Here is a 21,346-nt window from a genome sequence, read left to right on the forward strand (position 1 = left end):
CCTGGTCTTCTCGGTCCGCAGCCCCTCGTGGGTGCTCAACTTCCTGCTGCAGAAGCGCACGGAGCAGGGCCGCGGCTGCGGCTTCGTGTTCGGGGCGACCTGCTGCTTCCGAGTGTTCCTGGGCTGCGCCTTCTTCTCCTACTTGGGCGGCCGCGCCAAGCGCAGAGGCCGCGGGCGCTCCGGGGCCAGCGGTGCCTTCGGCTCGGGCCATGGCGCCCGGCGCCGGGGGCGCGACGAGCGGCTCATCTAGTCAGACCCCCGCCCCCCGCCCCCCGCCACCGCCACCACCACCAGACACCACCATCGCTGTGTAGTGTGGATTTTTATTAAGTATTTGTGTGTGTGTTTGGACACATTTTCCTTTTCGGTTGCTCTGTCCTTTGGTTCGTGCTCGCCTCGCTTTTTCCACACTCTCCCTGCTCTCTGGCTCTCTCTGTGTCTCTCTCTTCTTTTCGAAAATTTTCCGAAGTCCGGGCTCGGGCTCGCGCTCCCTCCCCTTCCGCCCACCCCGGCCCCTCGGCGGCGCCCGCGGGAGGAGGGGGGGGGGGGCTCGGCCTCGGGGGCCGCAGGGCTACGCGGCCCGGGGGGTGGAGCGTTGGCGTCGTGCGAGGGGTCGTCACTGGCTCGGGGCCGCCCCCTCTCCCCCCGCGGCCGGGCCCGAGTGGGGCCCGAGTCAGGGGGGCGAGGGGGCGGCTCCCCGTCCCGTCCCGGGCCGGGCGCGGGCGGAGGGACCCCCCTTCCCGGGCACCCGGGGGGGCGCCTCCCTCCGCCAGCTCCCGCCCTCCCCGCCGCCGCGGCCGCTGCCGCGGCTGCTCCTCATCCCTCCTCCTCCTCCTCCTCCTCCTCCTCCTTCCACCCCCCTCGCCGCCGCCGCCTCCTCCTCCCCCCGCCTCCCCCCGCCCGCTGCAAAGCTTTGGGTCGGGGCGGCGGCGGGCCCGGGCCGAGGCAATAAGAGCGGCGGCGGCGGCAGCGGCGGCAGCAGCTCCCGCAGCTCCTGCTCTGGTCCGCCTCGGCCCGGCGGCGGCCATCAGCCCCCTCGGCCTCGGCTCGAGGGGCGGGGAGCTACGCGCTCCCCTCGGTCCGACCGCCAACCTCCCTTCCCCGCGCGCCTCGCGGCCCGCAGTCCGCCCCGCGCGCTCCTCCCCGAGGAGCCGAGCCCGCGCCCGGCCCGCCCGCCCGGCGCTGTCCCGGCCCGCCCGGCCCGCGTGAGGCCGCCCGCGCCCGGCCCCGCCGCCGCCGCCGCAGCCCGGCCGCGCCCCGCGCCCCGCCGCCGCCGCCATGGGCTGCCTCGGAAACAGTAAGACCGAGGACCAGCGCAACGAGGAGAAGGCGCAGCGCGAGGCCAACAAAAAGATCGAGAAGCAGCTGCAGAAGGACAAGCAGGTCTACCGGGCCACGCACCGCCTGCTGCTGCTGGGTAAGGGCGGGGCGGGGGGCGCCGGCCCCGGCCCGGCTCGGGGGCCCCTCGGGGCGCCCCGCAGGCCGCGCGCGCCGAGCCCGCCCCCCGCCCCGGGCGCGCGCTCCCGAGCCCGTCGCCCGCTCGCGGGCTCTGTTTCTGGGGGGCGAGGCCGGAAGGGGGACCCCGGGGCGCAGATTCGGCCGGGCGGGGGCTCAAAATGGGGCGGGGGGCCGTGGCGGCGCGGGCGTGGGGCCCACTCCCCTGGCCCGCCCGCTCTCTGTCTCTCTCTTTCTTTCTCGCCCTCCCCCTTGCTCTTTTTTCTCTCTCTGTTTTCCGCGAGGCCTACACGACGCCAGGGGTTTGGGTGCATGTTGGGGAGGGGGAGGGGGAGCCCTACAGGGCTCGGGAGACTGCGACAAAAAGAGGGTTTCGGGGACAGGAAATGGGGTGGCGGGCAGAGGGAGGGGGACCCGCCTCCGTGGGGTGTGTGATTTGTTGGGAGAGGGAGAAGAAAGGGGCCAGAGAGGAGGGGGTGACGCGGGGGGGGGGGCGCCGCTGTGGCGGAGGGGACCTCGCCAAGGGGAGGCTTTGGCGGGGGAAGTGGCCGAGGAGAGTGGGGGGGGCGGGTGACATCAGCCCCTCGGAAGGGATCGGAGTGGTAAAGGTGGTGCAGTGAGGGGGAGGGGGCGCGGGCGAGTCGTGGCGCCGGAGTGGGGGGGGCGGGGAGGAGGGAGCGCGGCCGCCGCTGGGCGCGACTCGGTGCGTTTCGGGCAGGACACACACTGTGTGCGCGGAGCAGACGTGTCCCGGGCCGGGTCGGGCCGTGGAAGCAAGACAAGGAGAATCAAATAAAATAAGACCAAAAAAAAAAAAAAAAAATGGAGTTAGTACGCTAAATGCCCAGTGAAGCCAAATGACACGTCATTTTTACAGTATGACCTTTTTATCCCCTTCCAGACATGCAGGCTTTTTTGAAAAGCAAGAGAATTAATTGTAGCACCCCCCCCACCAAACCATTAACACACACACACACACACACACACACACACACACACACACACACATTTTCCTGTTAGTCGGCCACATTGAGAGTGCTTTGTTAAAAAAAAAAAAAGACATTCACAAATCAGAACTGGAAAATGACATTTGTCTGTAAATGGCTTCTTGGTCTGGAAATGGCGTGGTTTTTTTTTTTTTTTTTTGTCCTGTTCAAGGTGGGAGGGGGCATTGAGAGCGCTTTAAGGAGAAGACTTTTTTTCCAGGTGGAAGGAGATGAAAAGACGTTAATTAGTTGTTTGTCAAGTGACATTTGGTTGTTTGGTTTTGGGTTTTCTCTTGATTGCGGTTTTTCCTCTTTGGCAAAAAAAAAAAAAGGCGGGGGGATTGTTAACTATAAGGAGATGGCCTAACCTCCTTTTTTCTTAAGGGGAGGGGGAGGGACAAAATAAAACATAAGCATAAAAGAAATTGTTGAAATGACCAGAAGAATTACACAGGCATTAATTACTATGGAAGTTTTCCACTTCCTCAGTAATTTGGCTGAGTTCATTTGTGAATTTGCTAGGTTAAAACCTAGTTCATGGTCACATTTCAACAAAACAGCTTGATTATAAAGAATAAAAATGTAAAAGGCTGAATTTTCTTCGTGGTGGTGTTTGGTTTGCTTTTTTTTTTTTTTTTTGGATGGGTCACCTCTTTGTTCTCCTGGGTCCAGATTTATATAAAGCAGAAAATTAAGTGGAAATAAGTTTGGTGTTTATGCATTTGCAATTTCAGTAATTAAATGATACATATGTTGAAGTCTTACCTAAAACTTCTAAAGGTAGAATTATGCTATGTGAATTATTAATATGCATATAACTTGATTTCAAAGTATAAGCCTGGAAAAGTCTAGAATCTTTCCTAGGAGTGCCATCTTGCTACCTGAATACTAATTTGAAACAAATGTGATACTAAGGGTGCCTTAAATTTCTAACACCTTTGCTCAGTGATCACAAAGTCTCTGCTTAATTTGAGACTGTTACTCCGAACACACCTTGCATCCCTGTGGGCTTATTTTCCCCAGGTGTCCCAGTCTATGTGGCTACATTTTATCATGATTTTATTGATAGCCTCTGGCATGGGGGTCTGCAGCCCAACTCATTGCCACACATTTTGCATTTTTACATGGTGGTTCTCACCAAATAATGCCCCCCCCCCCCCCCCCCCGCCAAAGAGGAAAGCTAATGATACCCAAAATCCTCTTTTTAAGTGCATCTTAATTTAATGACGTAAAGTTGAGTAAATTACAGCACCACAAAAGATCTTGCAGTAATTTTTCAGCCCAGTTCTCCAATGTCATAGATGTGGAAACTGAGGCACAGATCTGTTTGTGTCTGTAAGAGAGAGGTGTTAACACATGTTCACACTTCTGACGAAAGAATTTGGAGATTCTGATTAATGTCATGTATTCTCTGCATGGAATCTTAATAGTGCCTTTAATATTTTAACTTATTAGAGTTGGGCTCATTAAGATACAGTGTTTGCTTTGAAATCAATGTTTCTGTGGAGACTAATTTTAACTTTTACAGATATTGATTACAGCCTTGTGAAAAGGCAAGAGAAGGAGGAATGCTTTGCTCTCTGGGCAGTAAAACAAAAGCAATTAATAAAATTAAAAGTGGAAAAAAAGAAAAAGGGTAAAAAAGGTTTGTGTGGGAGGAGGGCAAAAAATTTTTCACACAAAGAGTATTTGTTGAAGTGAGTACATTTGCAAAAAAGAAAATGAAAAAATAGCAATCCTCCTTCTAGCTGGGTGGAAATGTGCTTTTTCCATAAAATATGTTTACAAATGAAAGGTGATTTAAAATGGAGGCATGTGTGTTCCTTCTTACTTTGAGAAGGGCTTGAGGAATCTGAAAATTCAGTAGCTCCCAGGAATATTTTTTCTCATGATTAAAGTCGTGTCCTTTTAATACTTTATACAGTTGTTGCTGCATGCAATTATGGTTGTTCTCAAGCACTACATTTGATATTAAAATGTGTTTTTTGAGAATGTGACATACAATTGATGGGCTCCCATTCCCCCCTCCCCCAACACGGTGGTTGTATCCAGAGAGAATTTATCTTTAAGAAAATACCCTTTGCGGGAAAAGAGGACACATGGAACCTTGCAGGTTAGGGTTGATTTTTGAGTAGCCCAAGGGGAGAGAAGGCTGCCCGTACAGCAGCTACATTGTGAGAATTTGCGGGAGGGAAATGCTGCGTCAGTCCGCCAGCTGAAGGAGACTGCGGTGTCTGGGCATTGTTTGTGAATCCTGGGTGTTTTAACCATGAAACCTCCGACAAACAGTGAATTCTGTGGCTGTCTACATTTATGTGTGCGTTTCACCAGTGAATGCTCCTATTTCAAGGATTCAGTTTCAGTTTTAACTTCAATTTTCTTCCCCCCTCAAATGACAAAATTGCGTCATTCCTTCTCTTTGCCCCTTGGCTTCTCCACCTCACAAATTTTAAAACAACCCGAAGGGGGGAAAAATTCCTGAAAACAGCAAACCCTTTAATTCTCGTTACTGTGATGGTGAATACTGCAGGTAGAGCTGGACATGTGTTTCATTTTCAATGCGCCGAAATGTCAAGGAAAATTGCAAGTCTGTTGTTTTGTTTTGTTTTTTTGCGTGCTGCTTCTATGGAAAAGACAGAAGCCCTCTTCCCTGCCCAAAGTGTGTAAAATGCCTCCTTCATAACCTGAGACTTACTTTCATTTTCTAGGTGCCGGAGAATCTGGTAAAAGCACCATTGTGAAGCAGATGAGGATCCTGCATGTTAATGGGTTTAATGGAGAGTAAGTGTCAACTCTGTGCAAGGGCACAGGAAGATTAACACGTTTTATACTAACCTTTAGGAAGTTTAGGTAGATTTTGGGGGCTGGGCAGCCAATTTCCACTTAATTTTTTCAGCCTACATATTAGAAAATCCAGGGAAGTGCTCTTTGGGGATTCCCCCCCTCCTTTTAATCTTTGGTGCAGCAGTAAATAATAATAGTAATAATAAAGCACCAGTGTTCTTATAAAAATGCTCCCCCTCCCCCAAGAAAATAGCACTTTTACAGATAAAAGTAGTCCCATGACAGGTCTGCCGCAGACCTGCCCACAGATTTTGGTGCAGTGGGTCTCTAATGGCTGACACCTGCTGTGGCCACCCCCTTTGCAGGTAACCTGACCACTGCAGAGAAGCCCCCCCCCCGCCCCGCACCCCAGCAGACGTCAGCGCAATGCACCAATGTAGGGTGTTTTAAACTATTAAGGAAAAACAGTTTCCATAATGTTCTCATGTAAAACAAAGTTGGAAAGAGGCAGCAGCCCCTGTTAATAATTCCTCATTCCCTCACCACCCCCCCTTTGGAATTAATATTATGGGCAAATCACTGTTTCCCTTGCTAAAAATCAATAATCTCGCATAAAGAAAGAAAAAGACATTTAAGTGATGGAGACTGGGAGTTAGGTACTTCCGGCCGGGTCAAGGGGCATTTTTGCCTTTGAAAAGTCCTTGCAGGCATCTTGGTTTAGGACAAGGTGACAATACCGCATTGAGAATAAAGATTAAAAGAGAGTGCGTGTGCGTGTGTATTAGGGATGGAAGAGAAATGCGGGGTCTTGCTTGCCATGAAGAATGTAAACAGAGGGGGCGTTCAATATAATCAGGGCATTTGCTTTTCTCCCCAGACCCCAAATGCCCCCCGCCCCCCAGCCCTTGTGAAACAGAAAACACTAAATCTACCAGCTGTCTGCTTTCACTGGGGTGACAGCTATTCACCGCACCGGATTGCAAACACCTGAAGGCACTAGTTTGCAATTACTAGCTGGTTAGCAATCCCATTCCTTTCCCTAAACCTGGATTCAGTTGAAAACTCATCTCTCCCTTGCATCCCATTTAGTTTCAAAGGGGGACATTGAGTCAAGGCCGCGTAGTTTCAGTTATGCACCAAAACCCCACCAAAAAAACAAACCAATAAGAAGCCACTTACAGACGCCTACTATGCACCAAGCACTAGGGACACAAAGATGAATTTTACCACCTTTCAGAGGTAAAAGGACTGCCCTTGAAGGCAGCTCTTTATGGAACATTCTAGAATTTCTTGGTTCAGATAATCGGGGCTGAGGATGATGTCACACATACAAATAGGTGTTTTAGTTTAGGATGCTCTGTGCTTTAAGCACGAATCTAGAAGGATGGGCTATTTTACCAATTTTGAGTGACTTGAGTTATCAATACGCACATACATGCAGCTAATTAAATACTCACTTTCACTTGTCACAAAGCAATTCTGAAATTCTTAATTCCTGACACACCCTTCAAAAAGCCCTATTCCCAGAGATTGTCAGCGGTTGATAAACAAAAAGCCAGAAACCAACTTTTAACTATGTGAATTTGTAATTTAAAGAAAAATCTTGTATAATTATTTCCCCCGTAACTTGCCGGGGAGTGCTTCTTCTGGAGGCTAGTTAAGCAAAGATAATTTGACCACGTACCCTCTAGATAAATATTTTGATTAAAACTGGACATGGCTAGCGTTTTTAAAAGGATGCAGCCGCCGCTGTTTACCTTAGCTCGAGTCCAGCAGAAGGTAGGACATCCTTGCAATAATTTACTTAAGGCTTTATCACTCTCCAGACTGCCCTACAATTTTTTAATTTTTAGAGAAAGGATTCTCCTCCCTTGGCGAGCCAGTCTGTAATGCACATGAGGCATTTAAACCAGAACTTCTCTTTTCTATTTTCTTTTTAAAAAGAGGAAGCGACATTCCCAGTTTGCCTGCCTTGTAGAGGAAGCCATAGGTAATCTCTCAGGATGTTAAATTTAGCCTGTGGAAGTGACATACAGGGGATTTCTTCGTGTGAGTCTAGAAACCTTATTTTTGTCTCCTTCAAGTGAGCCTCCTTTTTTCTTTTTCCTCAGTGCGGTATTGCAACAAAAGCGTTTGCCTTCTTCACTAGGAATTCCCTATGAAATAATGGTGACATCCATCCACTAAAGGGTGTTTTGCGTGGTGCAGGGCCTTTTCCTCCTGGCTCCCGTAAATGTGCGCTTTGTTAGGGCTGGGCTGAGCTATTAAATTTGCCTTAACTATCCGCAGACTGCCATGCCGATTACAGTTTTAGAGTAAGGTGTAATATTAATCTGACCTTGAGAAATACAGAGGTCAAGTGTGGATTTTCCTAACTCAAAAGCTAACTCTTCCTTACAATTAGTATCAGCGGGGAAAAGGTGCCATTAACATTGGTTGAGCTGATAAGCTAATCAATTACAAAACCATGTAGAACGCTTAGGCATCCTGCCCTTCCCACTTCCAAGGAGGAATTCCTGCCATTTATGAGGATTGGTTTTTGAGTAGGGTTTGTTTTTGTTTTCTTTTTTTTTTCTTTTATTTTGCTGCCTCATGGTGCAGACACACAGTTTTAATTGATGACAATTTATCGGGAACAGTTTATATAAATAAAAACACTTCATAGGTAGTTTCCCCGACTATAAGAAGGGAGGAAATTAATACTGCACCAGGAAATCATGGGCCAAAATCACCCATGTCTGGGCCTTTGTGTGTTCAGATACAACATGGTAAAGATCTAGGAGAATTAAGGAGCCTGATGCGCTGCTATATTCTCAAAAGAATTGTGAGAGAAATCACGGCTTTATCTCCCTAATGCATGTACATTTAGTGAAAGCACAAGAAAATAATTATCCGTCCCTTCTGTATACCCGACCTGCGAGTCTCCAGAGGGCTCAGCTAATACGGCGGCGGAGGTGTGGCATTCTTCCCTCCACGGCCTGCAGTCTCAGTAGGCCTTCCAGCTTGGCCCGAAAGGCCACTAGGACTGACGGGAGGATGGTGGCCATTTGTTTAGGAATGTAGAGAGGCTGTGTGGGGTTTTGGGGAATTGCGGTGCCTTGCAGATTAGGTGAGCTTTCAATCTCTCTTTAAAAGGGGCGGCGAAGAGGACCCGCAGGCTGCAAGGAGCAACAGCGATGGGTAGGCACATTCAAAAACAGAAAAACTTTTTAACAAACAAACAAACATGAAGATCATACTGGGAAACTGAGGGCTGAGCCCCCGGGGAGGAAACAAAACTCATTTCAGGGCCATCGGCCATCTTGGTATACGTTTGCACGTGACACCTAAACAATCTTTGACATTTCAGAGCCAGTGAAGTGCAAAACATAATTTGGGGGGGGGGGCATTCTTTAAATGTAATTAAATCCAGCTGGGGGAAAAGTTACAGATTTCAGTGTTAGACGATCAGTTTAAGATTTCGAGAATGGATGTTTTTCCATATGGTTTTTGTTTCCCCACCCCTACCCCAGCTGTCCATTCAGATTGGCTACTTGTTTTTAAAACTATCTACTAAATTCCCATCCACCCAGTGCTTGGTCTGATTTTAAAATTTCAGACTTGGCGGGGAAAAAAAAAACTTTTTCCCTCTCAAAATATTCGTGGTGCTGCGCTGTCTGTAATTTGGAGAGGAAAAAAAAAGTGCCTCAGCACCTTGCAGGAGGTCATTGTTAAGAATGATATCAAAGCCTCTGATCTTTTTAAGATTTTCAAGTATATTTTGAATTGGAGGCATATTGCATTATTAGCTAGTGGATAGGAAATTCATGATGGCATCCGCTTTTTTTTTTTTTTCCATTCATCATCAATTTTGTTTTCCTTCACTTCCTACATCCCCACTCCCCATTACACGCCGACACGCACACGCATGCCAGGTAACCATTGGAGGTCTGCTTGCATATTCAGCATGCAGTGATGAAGCAGCTATTTCTCATGAGAACACGCAGAGCTGATTGACCTAGCCTAGGGCATCTCAAAGAAATAGCCTCTGTGGCCGGGGTGGGGCGGGGCAAAGGATCCTGGGGTCGGGGACAAAGTAACTTACACATGTTTGTTCATCTGTTTCTTTTAGAATATATTATCCCTAGATGATGGCTACAGTTTCTCATCTTCCCGGCTATGTCCTATCACACTTTGCATGCTGGAATTGCCTGGTCTTAGGAACTTCTAATAAGAATACTATTCTGTTGTGGGGGGGGAGGGGGAGGGGGCCCTACCACCTAACCTCAAAAGATAACTGAAAACAAACAAACAAAAAAATACAAAAAAAACCACACACACACAAAAATATGGCATGAAATCCTTAATTGGCAGAAATGTAGTGTAATAGCAAATCCAAAAAAGGCATCTACGTAAAAGTGACTGACAGTTTACTGTACCAAAAGTTGGCATTTGAGAAATATGACAAACCCTTATAGAACCAACTACTGTGTACTAGATGCTGCGCTAGATCCTTGAACCCTACTAATGCCTTGCCTGCACTTCTCTCTGTGACTCTGTTCTGCAAGTAAATATAAGAATTAACATACGTGATAAATAAAAATTCTCTGCATGTCTCAGCAATCCCTGTATCTTGCGTCTGTCTTCTGTCTGTCTTCTTTTGTCCTTTCCCACAAAAGCCCAAGGATAAAGTATAGGACGGAGAGAGACGTTCGGGACGACGTAGCCTCCCCCTACCACTTAGGCAGCTGACGGTGGGGGGGGGGGGGAGAGAGAAGGGGCTCCTAAAACTCAAACCCAGACAACAGGCTTTATATACGTGTTGGCGGGGGGGGAAGGGGGCAATGTGCTAGAAGCACTTCTAGCCCCAGCCCTGATATTTAGTCCGTCCAAATTGTAGTAGGTGATACATAATTTGGCTTTGTTAAGTAGTTTAGAGACATCTGAGGGATTTTCTCTGAATTTCACAATCAATGTTAAATTCATTAAGCGATAGTAAAAATGATAAACCTGCCAGCCCTAGTATAATATCTCCATCTACATAGTAATTGCTTCAATGGAAGAATTTTATGTTTTAGTATTACACACCCGAATTAGATTTTAGATTTCTATTTTAGCTGTTTTATACTTGATATACTCCCACACCTATTCACATACGTAGATGAATACTGAACACGTTCTCAAAATATCCGTATTTAAGACTGGAAGTTTTCCAATTATCATACTACTACTTAGACCAAAATATCAAACTGAATGAAAGAACCTAGTTTCTGGAAGTACTTTCCTCTTGCTGTACGTACATTTGGGTATTTAATACCCGGACATCTCTAATTTTAACTACCGTGGAACCTTGAAACGGAAGGTTAATGGCTCTCATTACCATGGAAATGGAGCCTGTTTTTAATGAATGGGAATGGATTTCTTCTGTGGGGTTTTAGGTAAATTTGAGTCCACAAGTGAGCATTAGGGGCAAACACACATCCTTTTAAAAAATTTCTAATGTCTAAATAACTGATTCAGACTCTAGCACCGAGTCTGGACATGGTTCCTAATTTCAGAAACGAGCTTCAGTTGGTGCACGTACAAAGCAGAAAAGTCCCACAGAAGGGTCAGGACTCTGGGTCCCTTTTCAGTGTAGGGTGGTTGCATAAAGAGTGGGGGACCAGAGCCGGACCTCCGATCGGGGTGCGGATGCCACACTCGTGGTTTGCAGGATCTCTTACTATCATGTCTGTTACTCAAGTTCTCCTGACTTCAGCACTTTTAAGTGGCCCTGAGGGGGTTCCTGGTACCATTTACCACCCCCCCCCCACGCACGTGCACATACCCCAAAGCCTACTGACCCTCCCCCACTGGTGAGAATACTTCCAAACTAGCTTCTTATTCTCATATGAAAAGCAGTTTCTCTGAGGCCAGTTTACCAGAAAGAGGGCTGATCCTGGAGAAGGGATGAAATGAAATCAGAAAATCGGGGCCCACCCCTCAGATCAATATGCGGATCTTCCTTTTGATAAGAATAAACTGTGCAGGAAACATTAGCTATTATAATTCGGTGGAAAGGACCAGGATCGGGCTGGCAGGCGAGCCCATGACCCCTGCACCCCAATCTCCCTTCCCTGCGCCCTGCCCTATGATTAACCCTACTGCCGGCCTGTGGGTGTTATTAACCCCCCCACTTCTGTTTCCTCTACTCCTGAGGGCTACCTCCATTCCAGGACTCTTGGTGAATCAACCAAGTGAAAGCTTCAAAAGTTGGGAATCTCGAGATGGTCTTTAAAAATCCTACACAGCAAGAAAAAGATGAGCTCTGTCCCTTCTGCCTCTGTGACTCACTTTTCCTCTCAGCCTTAGTTTCCTCTGTGAGGGGGCGGCGCCTTACTTCCACGTGACAGCGCTGTCACAGCCCCGGGGCCTAATGCGCAGCAGGTGTGTCCTGCACATGGTTCCACGTCCCCCCCCCACACACACACACCCAAAACCACAAGGTTGAGGCAATAGGTGTGATAAGATTTACCCCAAGCGAGAGGCCCTTTTTATCCCCTGAAGACACAAACTCTAGACTCTTCTTTGGTCGTGTCGCTGATGAAGGACAGTTGCTGAAAGACACCTAGGCGCTTCCAAATGATGCGATTGGGAGCAGGCATTCCATCAGGGGGTCCCCCCAGGAGCCAGAGGGTGTGGCTTTTACTTGTGGTCCCAGTGACTCTGAATAAAAAAAAAGATCATCCCACATGTCCTGTATGACTTAGGTTCAAATCAGCTAAACCTTGGACTTCTACTTAACAGGTGCCCCTGCCCCCCACTGCCCCCAGCACACAAGTCCCAGATCATAAAGACTCCTGAGCGGGGGGGGGGGGGGGGGGGGGATCTGATCTTATCCCTATTCACGTGGAGGGATCAGCGTATATTAACATCACCTAGAAGCGTCATTGCTACTGGCTGAGTGACTGACGCGGAGACTTAATTAATAAAAATGGCCTCAAAGCCTTCAAATCTGTAATATCACCATCTGCATTCACTGGTTCTCTATGTACTAATCCAGTGATGGAGTAAGCCCCAAATAGAACCATGAAACTTTTTCTCCTCCCCAATATGATTGATAGAGCACCCCCATGTCCCCCCTCACATCATACATACACACACACACACACACACACGCGCGCGCGCGCTGATAAGGGCCAGTAGGAGCCTTTTAGGAAGTGTTGGTGTGCAGTGGGAACTTCAAAAAATGGACCCACATCTGAAACAGTGAACCAGGTCTGGCTTCTGGTACAGTAGACTTGATCATTATCTTGATGCCAATTTGCTAATCAGCCCCAATTGGGCGTGTCCTTGGGACACATTGGGGAGGTTATAATTTGAAACCACCTTTATTCAGGAACCTCCAATCCATACGGATTTGAACCCACAGCTCTTGCAAGAACAGAATACTATGCTTTTAGTTGGAATATCTTGACTAAAGAGACTCTGTTCGTCAATGTGATGCAATATGATCTCTCTCTCTTTTCAATCCCACTGTAGTGAGAAGGCGACCAAAGTGCAGGACATCAAAAACAACCTGAAAGAGGCGATCGAAGTACGTGTTTGGGTCCTATCTCTCTTCCCTTAGTCCCCTTCTCAGGCAGTGCTGTCCCCCTGACTGCTTTGCTGACTTGTTTTCAGACCATCGTGGCCGCCATGAGCAACCTGGTGCCCCCTGTGGAGCTGGCCAACCCTGAGAACCAGTTCAGAGTGGACTACATTCTGAGCGTGATGAACGTGCCTGACTTTGATTTCCCTCCTGTAAGCTAAGCTCTTGGGTTGTTCCTTCCCCCCCACCCACCCCAGCCTGGCCCACGGGGCGGCACAGGTGATGAGCCCCAGCCACCGGTCACCTGTGTCAGCCACACTTCCGGCGAAACACCTTTCCGGAAAAGTGAATTCCCTTAGGGTCCTTAATGTTCAAAACCAAAATCTTAACAATCAGTAGGGTTTTTGCTCAAGATGGGGGAGCAAAATTCGATCAGCCCTTCTAAGTCCTGGCTCACCCGTCCCCACAAGTCAGCACCCCACTTTAATCCTCGTGTTAGTAGATTGCAAATGTTTATGAGGGAAGATGGCACGGGTTGTGTGTCACAGCCTTCATTACGCCCTCGTACCCGTCTTGTGGCAAACCAAACTGTATGTTAAGTGTGGCGCACAAATGCTAATTGTCCAGTTAAATGAACGGACCCGAAGATAGCAAAGAAGGCAGAAAGGAAGGGCCAGCCCTGAGTTTTATAAATGGGAGACATTCTCGTTTTCAACAATTTGCTGTTTGACCTTTATGAAGTTTTAAATCAGTCCTTGCGTTGGGGCAAATTTTTTAAAAAGGAAATAAAAAAGGACTTTCACCTAAATTATAACTTGGAGATTTTCTTCTGTGCATCCTCGTTGGCGTGCAGGACACTTTACAAAGATTCTCTGTCCCATAAAGAGCTATTTTTAGGTGACACAAAACTGCCCATGCCAAAACATACGTTTTGACCCCTTTGTAGGGGAAGATTGGTTTCTCAGAGGGGAACGGGAAACAAGATGGAAAGATGCGCAAGTTTATAAGGCCCAGAAGGAAAAGACTTGTCTACAGTTAGAACAATGAGTTATTGTGGCCTTTTGTCAGGCTTTCCTGGGAATTTGTGTTTGTGTATTTTAAATGGGCTTGGCTGCAAACTTCTACTAGCAGGGAAGCAGTAGTAATAAGTAGGGCTAGGTAATTTTTTTTTTTTTTTAAGTAGCACTTGCTAGAAAAAAAGATCAAGCGGTCAGCACGATATACATAATGCATATTTCTAATAGAAGGAAAAATGGCAGCCAGTTGAAAATGCACCAGAACAGTAACCTTTTATTAGTCGTGCTGATAGCTGAACTTTGTGTCCCTACCTGCTTTTAATCCTTCTCTTGCTAAATTCATATTGGAAGAGAAACCTTCCCTTTCCCCGTAAGGGAAGATTGCCCCCATATGATTAAAAATGTTTCTTATGTTCAAATGAAATGTGAATCATAACCTACTACAATTTAAAACAACAGAGGTTATTTGCTCCTTTGTTTCTCCCTATTACGACCCTTCCCAAGGGACAGGCACTGACAAGGCCAGATTTGTCAGCGATTCCCAACCGTAATATTTTTTGGGTAAAATTCAAATTTCCCTGGAAGGGAAATTTCATCCCAGCACATCTTTCATGTTTTCACAACACTGAATCATTCCTTGGCATATTCTCCTAATGCAGATTAATGTATATCTTTCCCATAAAAGCAGTTGTGTGGAGAAACAAAATGATTCAGTAGTTTACTCTGTCTGCACCCCCCCCCCAAAAATAGGAGGAACACTACCCAAGACCAGTTAATTCACCCAATAAGAGGACAGCAGGAATTAATTACTTTGCCTTTTAATTACGTTTCACAAATTGAATGAAAGTTCTTTTGAGCACAGAGTCACTAATTTGGCTCGCAAGTGGGAATCCCACCCCGTGCTGGTCACACCGTGAACTGTGGCATCTGGACTGTAGGGGCAGCCTGCCTGCCTGGGCTCAAGCTCATCTGTGTTCTCTCTCGTGTTCACTCTCAGGAGTTCTATGAGCATGCCAAGGCTCTGTGGGAGGATGAAGGCGTGCGTGCCTGCTATGAGCGCTCCAACGAGTACCAGCTGATCGACTGCGCCCAGTAGTGAGTAACCTCTCTCCCCCAGCCACACACAGCATAGGCACAAATGGAGAAAACACTAGAAATCTCAGCTCGTGCTTGTAAAGTTATTTGCAAAGGGGTTCCATTCATAGGAGCCAGCCAGTTAAGTCCCACCTGCACTTAGAAAGTTCTGGTCTGATTCATTTGTTAATTGTACTTTTTAGTGCAGTGACATTATTTTATATAAACAATTAATGCCTGTTAGAGCGAAATGATAATTACTTGCAATAAAGTGATGTTCGTAGTTAATTAGCTTGAGGTAATTAATTGGATTGACCTCCAAGCTTTTAGGAAGATTGGGTAGCTCTCACGCTTTGAATAATGTAAAAATATTATACTTCATTGCTGTCATTTAAAAACCTAACCGAAATGGCAAGGACAAAACCATACCCCGCCCCCTCCTTGGTAGCTGAGAATCGCCTTGCTATTTCTGCGATCAGGTAGGTGATTATAGAGTAGTTACCAGAGTCCAGCATTACTGGATGCTGTTCCTCTAGAGTTATTCGTTCACGCTGGGCTTTAATTCAAGGATGCTTCCCCTTATGGGGAGTGGACCGCCCTCACCCTGCACCTGATACAGTAAATACAGGATGCTCAGAGCCACAAAGAAATTGTTTTTGAAGACAGTGTTTGTAGACTGCGGTTGCACAAACATGCTAAGTGGTCTCAGCGAAAATACGCTGGGGGGGGGCAGGTAATAGATATTTGCGACGTTCCAGCCTTTCTTCTGCAGGTCGCTGAAACTCAGAAGCGACTTCACTGTAGAAAATATCAAGTCATCAGGACCAGGGTTCCAGGCTGGCTCACAAAAACCTACAATTGCATTTGCTTAGAAGCCCCAAACCTGAGGGATTTATTGTGAATACCAGTTGAATAAATAGGAGGGAGGAAGAGGTAACAGCAAACAAACAGCAAGTTCCCTAGAATCCTGTTATCTACAAATCACAGAAGCTTCTGGTAGGCTCTGGGAAACCTATCAACGTCCCCCTCCCCGGCCCCGCCTTCCCATAGGAAGCACACAGTCAGCTGTCTCCAGCTCTTGGGGACGTTAGCTGTTTGGCGGTGGTCGCTACTCACCAGTCTGTGTATTTTCCCAAGGAGCAGAAAAACAGTCCCTCTTGGCCAGTCCCGGTGACCCCAACCCCCTACCACTTCTTCAACAAAGTCCCTGATTTTCTCAAAAGTTTGAACTAAAAGCTGGAAGTGCTAATTATAGTAACTCAAAACAAATGGAAATCCTGGAATTGTTTGCGTTTTGTATTTTGGATCCAAGTCAGAAGTACAGGTACAAGATTAGGAGGGCTTAACCCTCCCCATTTTGAGTGCTCTGTTGGGGGGGCGGGGAGAGAGTAACAGTTTCATGAACAGTAATTTACCCAGGTTTCTGGGTTGTTGTTGTTTTGTTTTGTTTTTTTAATTTCACACCATTTAAAAGTTTTCTTACAGCAACATTATGTTGCTCCTGCAGCTTTATCTGAAAATGGCAACATCTGCACAGTTTATGGAAAGTTTTTTTTTTTTTTTTTTTGGTGTTTTATCTTTTTTTTTTTTTAAAGATTTTATTTACTTATTTGAGAGAGAGAATGAGAGAGAGCATGAGAGGGAAGAGGGTCAGAGGGAGAAGCAGACTCCCCGCTGAGCAGGGAGCCCGATGTGGGGCGGGAGCCCGATGTGGGGCTGGAGCCCGACGTGGCGCTCGATCCCAGGACTCCAGGATCATGACCTGAGCCACCCAGGCGCCCCAGTTTATGGAACGTTTTAAGGAAACTTGGAGGAAAAAAAAAAAAAAAGAACATAGGTTACAACTTTTAAAATGTCTTCCCCGGGCAGGATGATAGCGTGCGGGGCACACTGACCAGTATGTTTCTGGTTGAACTGCCTTTACGTTAAAGTTGCCATACTGGTATCTTGCCCATTTCTTAAGCTGCCTATTTTTATTTGTTGAGCTGGGGTTTGGCTGGCCTGGCTCCAGATGTCTCTCTCACAAGATTTGGTGCTGATGATCTATTTATAGAACTGTGGTTCTGTTGCCATGGCAACGTGCTGGAGGCCAGGGCGGCTGGGGAGCTATTTCTGGACTGGTGCTGTAATGTAGGACTGATTGGGCAAGTTAGTATATCCTCTAAGCCAGACTAACTCTAAACTGGTAAAGAGGATGGGGGGCAGGGGGAACTTACAGAATTTCTTCAAAGTATGACTTTTCTCCCTTTGTGATTTTCTTTTCAGTTTTAAAACAATTCTAAACCCCCATCTCCCCCCCCTGCCCCAGGAAAAACTACCCCCTCTCCCAGTTTTAACATTCATTTTCCATATTAATTAAATGACCCCAATCTTTCCTAAGTTCTTTTCTCTAATGGTGTGTCTAGTCCAGCAACACTTGGATGTCTTCATTGCTTTGGGAAAGTTGTGGCCCACAGAGCTTCCTTACGGTGGATGGTTGTCTCTCAGGCCCCAGGCCCCTCTTTTGTGCACGATCCCAGCCCCAGAAGGATCCATAGCCTGGATGGCTGTGGGATTCTTTTTTTTTTTTTTTAAACTCAAAAGTCTCCTATCTGGAGGGTTCTATTTCATGGACCGAACGGAGCGGAAGGGAACTTTGTGTTTGTTTCCTGCTCGGTGTGGTTAGGCCAGAAAGGGCTCCTTTGTGTCAGCCTCTTTTGTTCTCTTTTAATAAGTGAGATTCTTAAAAAGTAGGAGGAAGGGATACCCATTCTGAGTAATTCAAACAATCTCATTTTCACGAGTCCCTTGAGGGGAAAATCCTTGCTGCTTTTAAGTGTGCCATTTTACTTAAAAAAAAAAAAAAAATGGAGTAGAAGTGTACAGTTTTCAAATTACTTGCCATTTTAGTCAAAGGCAGACAACTTGAAAATTTTAAATTTTTAATAATTTTCAAATGGCACAAGATCAGGTAGGCCTGGTTTGGGGGCCTCTGCTAGTTGCACAGAACCAAGTCCAGAGCCCCCAACCCCATCCCCCTTTGGTCCTCTGCTGTACCTGTAGGCCAGGGGCCCTGAGAGGCCTAGATCTACTAGTCCTCCAAATATCTTTTCTTAAATGCTGCTTGCTCTAACCTTTCTAAGGTATAGGCTTTGAGTCATCAACATGACCAACACGGACAAAACTCCCATTGACTGAATGCCATATAACTATGACACCCTCATTTCCATTGAGCTCAACTTCGTAGCGAGACAGGAATGGAATTAGGGGCAAATCAGCATGAGCTCATGAGCTCCTTGAACACCCCTGTGTGTCTGTTCTTCTCCTCCCAGCTTCCTGGACAAGATTGATGTCATCAAGCAGGCTGACTATGTGCCCAGCGATCAGGTAGGCAAAAGTTCTCAACAGTCAGAGGACTTGGAGCCCTCTTTCCAAGCTAGTCAAGACTTTTGCTTCCAGTTGGCCATTATTAATATTCCAGTTGGTTTTGGTGAGATCCATTGACCTAGATCTTGTTTTAGGATCTGCTTCGCTGCCGCGTCCTGACTTCTGGAATCTTTGAGACCAAGTTCCAGGTGGACAAAGTCAACTTCCAGTAAGTGAACGGTTCCCTTTTTAAGATAGAGACTGGTTTCCTTCAGTTCCCACCAGCAGAGCGGTGGGGTGACTGGGTGTCCTCTGTCTCCCACAGCATGTTTGACGTGGGTGGCCAGCGCGATGAACGCCGCAAATGGATCCAATGCTTCAATGGTATGGAAGCCATAGACTTCTCTGCTCTATAAGGACGTTTTGCTCTTTGAATCATCAAGGTTCACGTTCACCTCTAACATGCATTGCTTTTGCTTTCTCGCGCTGAAGATGTGACTGCCATTATCTTCGTGGTGGCCAGCAGCAGCTACAACATGGTCATTCGGGAGGACAACCAGACCAACCGCCTGCAGGAGGCTCTGAACCTCTTCAAGAGCATCTGGAACAACAGGTTTGTGGAGCATCCCCTTGGCTTCCTCCCAGCCTCTCTCCTGGGGGGGCAGGGGGGAGGGATCCTGTGACTGATCCCAAAGCCCTGTATTTGCACTATTATTAAAAAGAGTCTTGTGCAAGTAGATCAGACCCCTTGCAGAAAGAATGCTTTCTTTTCCTGGACATTAAGCCCATATTCCTCTCTGTTAGATGGCTGCGCACCATCTCTGTGATTCTGTTCCTCAACAAGCAAGACCTGCTCGCTGAGAAAGTCCTTGCTGGAAAATCGAAGATTGAGGACTACTTTCCAGAATTTGCTCGCTACACTACTCCTGAGGATGGTGCGTATGACGTTACGCTGTCGCACGGGAGCGTGGTTCCGTTCATTGGTCCTATACACCCCTGACTGTGCTACAAGTCTCCCTTTCTGGAGGTTTTTCACATAGGTGGAGTTTAAGAATCACCTAAATGAACAGCCTCTAAGAATGGAAATGTCCCTTCACTCCCACCACCCAACTATAAGGGATCTGTAGGGAGGCAAGAAGAGCTCACTTCTCTGCATAGAAGTTAAGGGGCTACAATGATGTCAGCACCCTAGCTCTGCCCTTAACCTTTCGATGACCTTACCAAAATGGTTCTGTTCTTCACAGCTACTCCCGAGCCCGGAGAGGACCCACGCGTGACCCGGGCCAAGTACTTCATCCGCGACGAATTTCTGGTGAGTAGAGACTGTCTTTAGTTTTCTCTTTTCTCCAGGCGGTAAATTTACTTGAACATTTGGGGATTAAAATCTCTTCAGTTCTTCCATTTTATTTCACTGGTAGCCAGTGAGAATTTTAGCTTTCACGTAACCTCAGTAAGTAGCTGGTCAGCTCGTCCTTGGCGGATACCCTGTTGATGATCGTAGGGCGGTGGCGCTGACTCGGTTTTCCTGCGTTTGTCCCGCAGAGAATCAGCACTGCTAGTGGAGATGGGCGCCACTACTGCTACCCCCACTTCACTTGCGCTGTGGACACCGAGAACATTCGCCGTGTGTTCAACGACTGCCGTGACATCATTCAGCGCATGCACCTTCGTCAGTATGAGCTGCTCTAAGAAGGGAACACCCAAATTTAAGTAAAGCCTTAAGCACAATTAAGAGTGAAACGTAATTGTACACGCAGTTGATCACCCACCATAGGGCATGATTAACAAGGCAGCCTTTCCTTTCCCCCCCAAGTGATTTTGCGAAACCCCCTTTCCCCTTCAGCTTGCTTAAATATTCCAAATTTAGAAAGCTTAAGGCGGCCTACAGAGAAAAAGGAAAAGGCCACAAAAGTTCCCTCTCTCTTTCAGTAAATAAAATAACAGCAGCAAACAGAAATAATGAAATAAAATAAATGAAATAAAACAAAAGAAGTGAAATAAATATTGTCTTGTGCAGCATTAAAAAAATCAAAATAAAAATTAAATGTGAGCAAAGGATGTGAGTCCTGTGAATTAATTACTTGCAGCTTCGTGCAGATATCCATTGTTCATGGTTTGTCCCCATAATTTGGGTTTCTGAAAACAACTTGCAGATAAGTCAAAAAGTCTACCCCTGTCTTTTGCCCAAGCCCACGCCCCTTAGGAAACCATTAGCCCATGTAAAGAAAGACTTCCGAATTGGTCATTGCCACCCTATCCATTCTACCAACTTCTCTTATATATGTCATCACATTGTGCCTGTTTTACCTAGAATCTCGCCCCAAAATAGGTGTTAGGTTTGGGGCTCTCTGTCCAACTTTAGGATATGGACTCACGTATGTGGGGGGAAATTCAGGAATGCAGTGCTTCAAAAGACAGGAAGTGGGGTTACTCAAGAAATGGTGTACAATGTAGACCTTTATCAAATCATCACATGGTACACTTAATTATCTCAGAATTTTGTCTGTCATCCCTCAGAGCTGGGGAAAAAAAACAGAACAAGAGCTATCAAATAGAAATGGCTTTGAAACAAATGGCTAAACATTTGGGGACAAACTTAAACTGGATCCCTACCTCACTCCATATACAAAGGAATTTTATGTGGATCACACATTTAAATACAAAAAAGTCCTTTAAAATGGATATTTTAACAGAATATTGGTTTCTAGAAGCCCTCTTCTATATGGTCTAACCTCCACAAGCCGTGGGGGTGGGGTGGGCTATACAAAATGAAAATTATATAAAACAATATGAATGGGGTGGCGACTGGGTAAAAATCCGTAACAATGGGTTGATTCCCTAATAAGGAAAGTACTCGTAAGAACTAATAAACTGTCATAAAAATGCAAAATTCATGAACACACAGTTTACTTGAGAAAAAAATACAAATAACAGGGAAAATGGGGAGTCTCAAAATGCACTATAAACTCATCGGGAGGTGCTGGGGGGTGGTGGTCAGCATTCATAGGCCCCACATGAAACTCAGTAAAGCTGTAATGGACTGTGGCTTGGGTCTGAGGTCCACTTGGGCTCCCTAATCTTCATCCCCAGGGTCATACCTTAAGCTTGTGGTCACCCCTGGTGTGGCTTCCTGGAGA

General features: G+C 46.8%; 1 protein-coding gene across 11 annotated transcripts in view; it reads left to right on the forward strand.

The window, feature by feature from the left end:
- Nucleotides 1-20,264, forward strand: part of GNAS (GNAS complex locus) — a 54,065-nt gene extending 33,801 nt beyond the window's left edge. For 3 of the 11 annotated variants that reach the window (XM_028089099.1, XM_028089100.1, XM_088026819.1), the window contains 12 exons: nt 5,150-5,222; nt 8,361-8,405; nt 12,726-12,780; nt 12,867-12,986; nt 14,788-14,885; nt 18,176-18,230; nt 18,365-18,438; nt 18,535-18,593; nt 18,702-18,822; nt 19,014-19,144; nt 19,454-19,521; nt 19,752-20,264. In XM_028089099.1, the coding sequence (XP_027944900.1) occupies nt 5,150-5,222; nt 8,361-8,405; nt 12,726-12,780; nt 12,867-12,986; nt 14,788-14,885; nt 18,176-18,230; nt 18,365-18,438; nt 18,535-18,593; nt 18,702-18,822; nt 19,014-19,144; nt 19,454-19,521; nt 19,752-19,898 (1,046 nt within the window). In that variant the 3' untranslated portion in view covers nt 19,899-20,264. Of the gene's footprint in view, nt 1-1,226; nt 1,418-5,149; nt 5,223-8,360; nt 8,406-8,925; nt 8,929-10,104; nt 10,108-12,722; nt 12,781-12,866; nt 12,987-14,787; nt 14,886-18,175; nt 18,231-18,364; nt 18,439-18,534; nt 18,594-18,701; nt 18,823-19,013; nt 19,145-19,453; nt 19,522-19,751 lie in introns of those variants that run through there. The other 8 variants (XM_088026818.1, XM_028089108.2, XM_088026817.1 and 5 more) reach the window with 7 other exon arrangements.
- The last annotated feature ends 1,082 nt before the right edge of the window (nt 20,265-21,346 follow it).

This window comes from Eumetopias jubatus, unplaced genomic scaffold (genome assembly GCF_037043125.1).
Source record: "Eumetopias jubatus isolate StellerSeaLion01/CBP00866 unplaced genomic scaffold, mEumJub1_p1.0 scaffold_9, whole genome shotgun sequence".
In the NCBI taxonomy this organism is placed as follows: Eukaryota; Metazoa; Chordata; class Mammalia; order Carnivora; family Otariidae; genus Eumetopias; species Eumetopias jubatus.